The sequence below is a fragment of the Myotis yumanensis genome, unplaced genomic scaffold, assembly GCF_028538775.1.
Source record: "Myotis yumanensis isolate MYYU_CA2020_CCGP unplaced genomic scaffold, mMyoYum1.0.hap1 SCAF_24, whole genome shotgun sequence".
Taxonomy (NCBI): domain Eukaryota; kingdom Metazoa; phylum Chordata; class Mammalia; order Chiroptera; family Vespertilionidae; genus Myotis; species Myotis yumanensis.
In genome coordinates this window covers 10,130,705-10,140,226 of record NW_027223775.1, presented here as the reverse complement: position 1 = coordinate 10,140,226, position 9,522 = coordinate 10,130,705, and the positions used below count along the sequence as shown (strand labels likewise).

Sequence of the window (9,522 nt, the reverse complement as noted above, 5' to 3'; positions counted from 1 at the left end):
GACATGTGATGGTGTCCCTGGCTCTTGTCAACCTTGGCCCCAGTCCTGCTGGCCTGCTGGTGGGATGAGTATAGTTCTGTTCACCATTTTAATAAGCTTTTCTGTTCTATCTGCCACGCCCTGGGTGAGACGGCACATTGATCTCTCTCTCTCTCTCTCTCTCTCTCTCTCTCTCTCTCTTCTTGCTCTTATTCTTGTTCTTATTCTTGTTCTTCTTGTCGTTCTTCTTCTTCTTCCTCCTTTTTCTCTCTCTCTCTGTCTCTTTTTCTCGCTGTCTCTCTAACTCTCTCTCAGATCAATAAAAGCATTTTCATCCGAGCTTGTGTTTCTCAGTGTTTGAGGGAGGACCTATGAACCTGGAGATCATGGTTCGATTCCTGGTCAGGGCGTAGAAAAGAATTAACCAATGAGCCTTAGCTTGTTTGTCTCAGTGGATAGAGGGTTAGACTGTGGACTCTGGAAGGTCCCAGGTTCGATTCTGGTCAAGGGCACATGCTCTGGTTGTGGGCTCGATCCCCAGTAGGGGGTGTTCAGGAGGCTCCCGATGTATGCTTCTCTCTCATAATTGATGTTTCAGGCTCCCTTCCTTTATGAAATCAATCCTATATCATAAACGCCTAATATGCTAAGTGTCCAGTCGACCAGTCATCTGTTCAACCAATCAAAGCATAATATGCAAATCATATACTAATGTTGCTCAATTGCTCACTATGAAATGCTTTGACCACCAGGGACAAGACATTCAGACTGGTAGGTGAACTTGCTGCTGGGGTCTGGCTAATCGAGACTGCGTGAGACAGCCTGGACATGCTCTGGAGCCCTCCCAAGATCCCTCCCCAGCTGGACAACCTCCCAAGTCCCTTCCCAGATCTAATGTTGCACCAGTGGGGTCCCTTGGCCAGGCCTGTGGCCTCTTTTTTTGTGGGATACCTCAGGGGATATCAGAGTGCCACTTTAAGCCGATCCACGCAGGCCAAGCCCAGGCACCACACTGGTGCTCAAATTTGTGCACAGGGCTTCTTGTAAAAATATATTAAACAGGGAAAGACAAATAAAAAGACCTTTAGCTTGAAAATAATAGCCCAGCCCCAGTAGGCAAGGCTCAAATACATCACAGGAAATAGTTTTCATTTCAATGACCAGCATTTTCATTGTTTGATCTCCTGAGGTTCATCAACCGATACTACCCTCTCCAAAAAAAGAATGTTTGGGGGATTACGGGTATTTTATGCTCTTCATCGCTTTCCTTTGAGGAATTATGAGGGATGACAGGGCTCATCTCCTGAAGGCTCGAACCGGCTCTATGTGTGGCTTTAGCGTCTAGTTCTGGATGCATTTGGGTTTTTAATTGTGTTTAGCACTAAACATCCCCAAACAAATCCCAGCGATCATATAATTTATCTAGCATTGCACCCAAGATGGGAAGTGGGAGGGTGGCTCTGGTCACCCATGCTTGCATTAAAGAGATCACTGACTGCTGATTAAATTCTCCTCTTGCAAGAAAGTGTTTGCAAATGCACATTGAGACCTTTTAGCCTGACGACTGGGGAGTGTGAAGGTTGTGTTCCTAAGGTGTGTTTCTCATATTCAAAATATTGCACTTCGAGCCCAGCCAGAGTGGTTCAGTGGCTGAGTGTGGACCTATTAACCAGAAGGTCACGGTTCGATTCCTGGTCAAGGGCACATGCCCAGGTTGCGGGTTCGATCCCCAGTAGGCAGCGTTGGGTGACGGCCTATCCGTGATTCTCTCTCATCATTGATGCTTCTCTCCCTCTCCTTTTCCTTCCTCACTGAGACAATAAAACCATTTTAAAAATATTAAGCAAGTGTGGCATTCAGATTAAATGCACATGGTTTTAAAATAGTTTATTATTTTTTTTGGTTTCACATACCAGGTGGGTAGTCATTTAAAGACGACATAGAGCCCGAGCATGTTTGCCTCAGTGGATAGAGTGTCGGCGCTTCTTTTTTCAAATATATTTTTATTGATCTCAGAGAGGAAGGGAGAGAGAGAGAGTTAGAAACATCCATGATGAGAGAATCATGGATCGGCTGCCTACTGCAAGTCCCTCCCTAGGGATCAAGTCCACAACATGGGCATGTGCCCTTGTAGGAAATTGAACCCAGGAACCTTCCATTCGCAGGCCAATACTCTATCCACTTAGCCAAACTATCCAGAGCCAATTTGCCTTTTGCAAAGTGTTCAAATGCCTTGAAGAAGAACCAAGCATCTCAGCATTCGACACAGTGGCATTTACAACTCACCTCACCATTCTTACCACATTGTTCCTGTTAATGCAGACTCTGACTAATAATGAAGCTTGTAGGTAAACAACATGTTTGTATTACAATCCAAGGAACTAATTTTACAAGATATGAACTCTGACCTTCCCAGTTCTGGGAGATTTGTTGACCTTCAACCGTAGAACCTGGAGGGCAAAGGATAGGATGACGCACACTGGACAGACACCTGACCACTTGCAAGATCCTTATCAGATTAAACTGTGCCTTAGGGCACGTATGGAAATTCTCAAGCAACGCCCCCTGACCTCTTTGCTCTGTTTGGCTTCTCCCTCCTTATAAAAGCCTCTCCCTGCACTGAGATCTGCAGATGGGATTTGGGACGAGCTTCCTCCTTCTTCTCAGCTTGCCGGCACCTGAATAAACCTCTTTCCTTCCTCACCACCACCTGTATCACGGGACTGGTTTCTGGGGTGTGAGTCAGGAGAACCTTGTATTCCTGGACACATTCCTAATACGTGGACTCCATGGAAGAGGTGGATCATGGCCATGTTCTTTCTTCTGCAGGTGACTGGGGGAAGCAGAGACTGGTCACAGAGGAAAGGAGCGAAGAACGGTGCTTTGCCTTCAGAGGAAGAAGAACAGGTAAGAAAATGATGGATGAGAGGAGAAGGAGCAGGAGGAGGAGGAAGGATTGGGTATGGAGTCTAATCTGAGGGAGGAATTTGGACTTTGTGGACTGAAGTGAGTTTAGCAGCAAAACCATACAGCTCTTGCCAAGAGCATGGCTGAGGTTTGGGTAAGGGAGAGATCATTCTATAAGTGATGTCATGAGACCTCAGTAATCCTACGTGCTGTTTCACCTCTCATTCTGCTTCCTGTTTTCCCGACAAGCTATCCCAGGTGTCTGTCTCTCCCTGATTATTTTGGTCTTGCCTCTCTCACCAGCACTTGAGAAGCAAGACCGCTGTTAAGAAGCTCAGCTGGACGCAGACCTTAGCCTTGTTCCTCTGCCAGCTGTTAAAGGTAAAGCATATTATATGCTTGGGGTGGCTTGTTCTATGGTTTGTGAGTTCCCTCTGAGATGACCTGAAAGAAGGTGGTGTTGTCAGGACAAAAAGAAAAGTTGAACCAACTACACTGTTTTAATTAAGAAAAAATAAGAGGAAAGAAATGAAGAGAAAAGGAAAGGAAAGAAAAGGAAAGAAATGAAAAGAGCCCGGGTGGCATGGCTCAGTTGTTTACCTTAAACCTAGGAACCAGGAGATGTTGATTCGATTCCCAGTGATGGAACATGCCCGGGTTACAGTCTGGATCCCCAGTAGGGGGCATGCAGGAGTTAACCAATCCGTGATTCTCTGTCATCATTGATCTTTCACTTTCTCTACCTATCCCTTCCTCTCTGAAATCAGTAAAACTATACTAAAAAAAAAGGAAAGAATAGTCATGGTACAGTCAAGTAGAGCATTGAGTCAATCCTATATAATAAAAGGCTAATATGCAAATCAAAAAATGGCAGAACGACTGATTGCTATGACACGCTCTGACCACTGGGAGAAGATTCTCCTGGCAGGAGCTGTCCACCGGTGGTCAGTTCGCTCCCAAAGGGGGAGCATTGCTCAGCCAAAAGCCAGGCTCACAGCTGATGAGCACAGGGGGGGGAGTGGGAGCCTCCACGGCAGCACTGAAGGGGGCCTAAGCCGTCAGTTGGACATCCCTCAAGGGGTCCTGGACATGGGGAGGCAGCAGGGTTGGCTGTGGGACTCCCCTAAGTGCATAAAATTGGTGCAATGAGGCTCTAGTACTATTATAATAACGGTGTAACATATCAGATGGGTATGACATTAATTGCATGATTTCTTAGTCCATTATATAATGTCTTATCATTGTGGTGTACCCCTGAATTGAACCTAATTTTCTACGACAACTGTCATTTCAAAAGTGTTTAAAAATTCCATACAACCATGTTATATTCATAGAATCATATTTTACATTAAGTACATTTTGTACATGGTGTTTGAGAAGAGAGATCTAAAACTAAAAAGAGGAGCTCCAGTGGTGCAATCGGTTACCGTGCAGTACTTATAAAACTAAAAAGAAAGAAGAATTGAGATTTATAAATTTGTAAAATAAACCAAAGGAAACCACAAACACAACGGTAAAAACAATTAAGATAAAAGCCGAGGTAAAATGCGTTTGGAGATACCATCTCCTGTCTTTCGATACCTGGACCGAAGTAGCGAGAGGCTCTGAGAAGCTGTGGCTTTTGCTCCTTGGACCACGGAGGGGTCATGGCCGAGCTCCCGTCGAAGGTGCACCTTACCTTGCACCCTATCTACCTGAATATCCGTGGGCCCTCAGTGTACAAGGATGATAACCAGCGCATGTGGCTGCATTTTGTCCTGAGGACAGGAGGTGTCCTGCAAGTACGGTTGCTCCAGAAAGACATCACGAATGAGCATATCGCACTCACCATCAGCCCCCGGACATTGAGCTCCATGCCTTCGTGGTGGTCACTCCAGCTTGGCAGCCGGTACCTGGATTCAATGGGCCAGTTCTGGTGCATCGTACACCACATCAAGGAGGATGGAGTGGAGGAAATGTTGCTTGAGCTGATAAACAACTCCTAGGACATGTGATGGTGTCCCTGGCTCTTGTCAACCTAAGCCCCAGTCCTGCTGGCCTGCTGGTGGGACGAGTATAGTTCTGTTCACCATTTTAATAAGCTTTTCTGTTCTATCTGCCACGCCCTGGGTGAGAGGGCACATTGATGTCTCTCTCTCTCTCTCTCTCTCTCTCTCTCTCTCTGTGTTCTTGTTCTTATTCTTATTCTTGTTCTTCTTCTTCCTCCTTTTTCTCTCTCTCTGTCTCTTTGTCTCGCTGTCTGTCTCCCTCTCTCTCAGATCAATAAAAGCATTTTGAGCCAAGCTGGTGTTTCTTAGTGGTTGAAGGACGACCTATGAACATGGAGGTCAGGGTTCCATTCCTGGTCAGGGCACACCCAAGAATTAACCAATGAGCCCTAGCTTGTTTGGCTCATTGGATAGAGGGTTGGACTCTGGACTCTGAAGGTCAAGGGCACACACTCTGGTTGGAAGCTCGATCGCCAGTAGGAGGAGTGCAGGAGGCAACCGATGTATGATTCTCTCTCAACATTGATGTTTCTCTCTCCCTTCCTGTATGAAATAAAACCTATATAATAAAAGCATAATATGCAAAGTGTCCACTCAACTGGTCATCTGTTCAACCAATCAAAGCAGAATATGCAAATGATATAGTAAGGTTGTTCAACTGCTCGCCATGACATGCATTGGCAACCAGGGCAAGACAGTCAGACTGGTAGGTCAGCTTTCTGCTGGGGTCTGGCTGATTGGAACTGAGTGAGACGGGCTCGACACATCCTGGAGCCCTCCCATGGTCCCTCCTCAGCTGGCTAAACTCCCTCATCCCACCCTGTACCTGATAGTGCACCAGTGGTGTCCCTTGGTCTGTCCTGTGCCCTCCCATAATCTGGGAATCCTTGGAGTATGTCAGAGAGCCACTTTCGGCCAATCCTCGTAAGCCAGGCCAAGGCACCACCCTGGTGCATGAATTCGTGCAGCAGGCCCCTAGAAAAAAATATATTAAACAGACAAAGAAAAGGAAAAAGACCTTAAGCCTGAAAATATTAGCCCAGCCTCGGTAGACAAGGCTCGAAGACGTCACTGGAAATAGTTTTCATTTCAATGACCAGCATTCTCATTTTTTGATCTCCTGAGGTTCATCAACCTATAAGACCCTCTCAAAAAAAAAGAGGAGCGAATGTTTGTGGATTACTGGTGATTTATGCTCATCATCTCTTTCCTTTGAGGAATTACTACGGATGCCTGGGCTCGTCTCCTGAAGGCTCGAGTCGGCTCTGTGTATGGCTATAGCATCTAGCTCTGAATGAATTTGGGTTTCTATTTGAGTTTAGCACTGAGCAGCCCCAAACAAAGCCCAGTTATCATAAAATTCATCTACCATCGCACCAGAGAGAGGCGGCTTGGAGAGGGAGCTGGAGGGAGCCCCAGAAATCCATTTCAAGGCATCCATGGTTGCATTAAAGAGATCCCTGACTGCTATTTATATTCTCCTTTGGCAGGCCCTAACTGGTTTGACTCAGTGGATAGAGCGACAGCATGCAGACTGAATGGTCCAGGTTGGATTCCGGTCAAGGGCATGTACCTTGTCTGTGGGCATATCCCCAGTAGGGAGTGTGCAAGAGGCAGCTGATGGATGTTTTTCTCTCATTGATGTTCCTTACTCTCTCTCCCTCTCCCTTCCTCTGTAGAAAAACAATTAAAAAATTTCTTAAAAACATAAATTCTCCTCTTGCAGGAAAGTGTTTACAAATGCAAATTCAGACCTTTAAGGCTGAGGACTGGGGAGCGTGAAAAATGTGTTTCTAAGGTGTGTTTCTCATATTCAAAATATTGCACTTTGGGCCCATCCGGGGTGGTGGAGTGGCTGAGCATAGACCTTTGAACCAGGAGATCAGGGTTTGATTCCCCGTCAAGGGCACATGCCCGGGTTGAATGCTTGATCGCCAGTAGGGGGTGTGTGGGAGGCGGCTGATCCGTTCTTCTCTCTCATCATGGATGTTTCTCTCACTCTCACTTTTCCTTCCTATCTGAGTCAATAAAAACATTGAAAAAATAATATGCAAGTATTGGATCCAGATTAAATGCATATTGTTTTAAAACAGTTTACTATTTTTTTGTTTAACATACCAGGTGGGAAATCTATTAAAATTTGAACTAGCCCCTGAGCTGGCTTGGCTCAGTGGATAGAGTGTTGGCCTTTTTATTCAAATATATTTTCATTAATTTCAGAGAGGAAGGGAGAGGGAGAGAGTTAGAAACATCCATGATGAGAGAATCATGGATCGGCTGCCTACTGCAAGTCCCTCACTAGGGATCAAGTCCACAACATGGGCATGTGCCCTTGTAGGAAATTGAACCCGGAACCTTTCAAATCGCAGGGCAATACTCTATCCACTTAGCCAAACTATCCAGAGCCAATTTGCCTTTTGCAAAGTGTTCAAATGCCTGGACGAAGAACCAAGCATCTCAGCATTCGACACAGTGGCATTTACAACTCACCTCACCATTCTTACCACATTGTTCCTGTTAATGCAGACTCTGACTAATAATGAAGCTTGTAGGTAAACAACATGTTTGTATTACAATCCAAGGAACTAATTTTACAAGATATGAACTCTGCCCTTCCCAGTTCTGGGAGATTTGTTGACCTTCAACCGTAGAACCTGGAGGGCAAAGGATAGGATGACGTACACTGGACCGACACCTGACCACTTGCAAGATCCTTATCAGATTAGACTGTGCCTCTGGGCACGTATGGAAATTCTCAAGCAACGCCCACTGACCTCTTTGCTCTGTTTGGCCTCTCACTCCTTATAAAAGCCTCTACCTGCACTGAGATCTGCAGATAGGATTTGGGACGAGCTTCCACCTTCTTCTCAGCATGCTGGCTCCTGAATAAACCTCTTTCCTTCCTCACCACCACCTGTATCACGGGTCTGGTTTCTGGAGTGTGAGTCAGGAGAACCTTGTTTTTCTGGACACATTCCTAGACGTGGACTCCATGGAAGAGGTGGATCATGGCCATGTTCTTTCTTCTGCAGGTGACCGGGGGAAGCAGAGACTGGTCACAGAAAAAAGGAGCCAAGAACTGTGCTTTGCCTTCAGAGCAAGAAGAGCAGGTAAGAAAATGATGGATGAGAGGAGAAGGAGCAGGAGGAGGAGGAAGGATTGGGGATGGAGTCTAATCTGAGGGAGGAAATTGGACTTTGTGGACTGAAGTGAGTTTAGCAGCAAAACCATACAGCTCTTGCCAAGAGAATGGCTGAGGTTTGGGTAAGGGAGAGATCATTCTATAAGTGATGTCATGAGACCTCAGTAATCCTACGTGCTGTTTCACCTCTCATTCTGCTTCCTGTTTTCCAGACAAGCTATCCCAGGTGTCTGTCTCTCCCTGATTATTTTGATCTTGCCTCTCTCACCAGCACTTGAGAAGCAAGACCGCTGTTAAGAAGCTCAGCTGGACGCAGACCTTAGCCTTGTTCCTCTGCCAGCTGTTAAAGGTAAAGCATATTATATGGTCGGGGTGGCTTGTTCTATGGTTTGTGAGTTCCCTCTGAGATGATCAGAAAGAAGGTGGTGTTGTCAGGACTAAAAGAAAAGTTGAACCAACTACAAAGTTTTAATTAAGAAAAAATAAGAGGAAAGAAATGAAGAAAAAAAGGAAAGGAAAGAAAAGGAAAGAAATGAAAAGAGCCCGGGTGGCATGGCTCAGTTGTTTACCTTAAACCTGGGAACCAGGAGATGTTGATTCGATTCCCAGTGATGGCACATGCTCAGGTTACAGTCTTGATCCCCAGTAGGGGGCATGCAGGAGTTAACCAATCCGTGATTCTCTGTCATCATTGATCTTTCACTTTCTCTACCTATCCCTTCCTCTCTGAAATCAGTAAAACTATACTGGAAAAAAACGAAGGAATAGTCATGGTACAGTCAAGTCGAGCATTGAGTCAATCCTATATAATAAAAGGCTAATATGCAAATCAAAAAATGGCAGAGGCTGTCCACCGGTAGTCAGTCTGCTCCCAAAGGGGGAGCATTGCTCAGCCAAAGCCAGGCTCACAGCTGATGAGCACAGGGGGGGAGTGGGAGCCTCCACGGCAGCACTGTAGTGGGCCTAAGCTGTCAGTTGGACTGCCCTCAAGGGGTCCTGGACAGGGGGAGGCAGCAGGGTTGGCTGCGGTACTCCCCTAAGTCCATAAAATTGGTGCAATGAGGCTCCAGTACTATTATAATAACGGTGTATGATGTCAGATGGGTATGACATTAATTGCATGATTTCTTAGTCCATTATATAATGTCTTATCATTGGGGTGTACCCCTGAAATGAACCTAATTTTCTATGTCAACTGTCATTTCAAAAGTGTTTAAAAATTCCATACAACCATGTTATATTCATAGAATCATATTTTACATTAAGTACATTTTGTACATGGTGTTTGAGAAGAGAGATCTAAAACTAAAAAGAAAGAACAATTGAGATTTATAAATTTGCAAAATAAACCAAAGGCAACCACAAACACAACCGTAAAAACCATAAAGATAAAAGCCGAGGTAAAATGCGTTTGGAGATACCATCTCCTGTCTTTCCATACCAGGACCGAAGTAGTGAGAGGCTCTGAGAAGCTGTGGCTGTTGCTCCTTGGACCACGGAGGGGTC

The 9,522-nt window shown here is 45.5% G+C and overlaps 1 protein-coding gene across 1 annotated transcript; it reads left to right on the top strand.

Annotated features, from left to right (window-relative positions):
• The first annotated feature begins 4,532 nt into the window (after positions 1–4,532).
• LOC139000485 (T-cell leukemia/lymphoma protein 1A-like) lies at positions 4,533–4,871 on the top strand. The gene has a single exon (XM_070402649.1). It carries the CDS (start codon positions 4,533–4,535, stop codon positions 4,869–4,871), a length of 339 nt encoding a protein of 112 aa, XP_070258750.1.
• Positions 4,872–9,522: the final 4,651 nt, after the last annotated feature.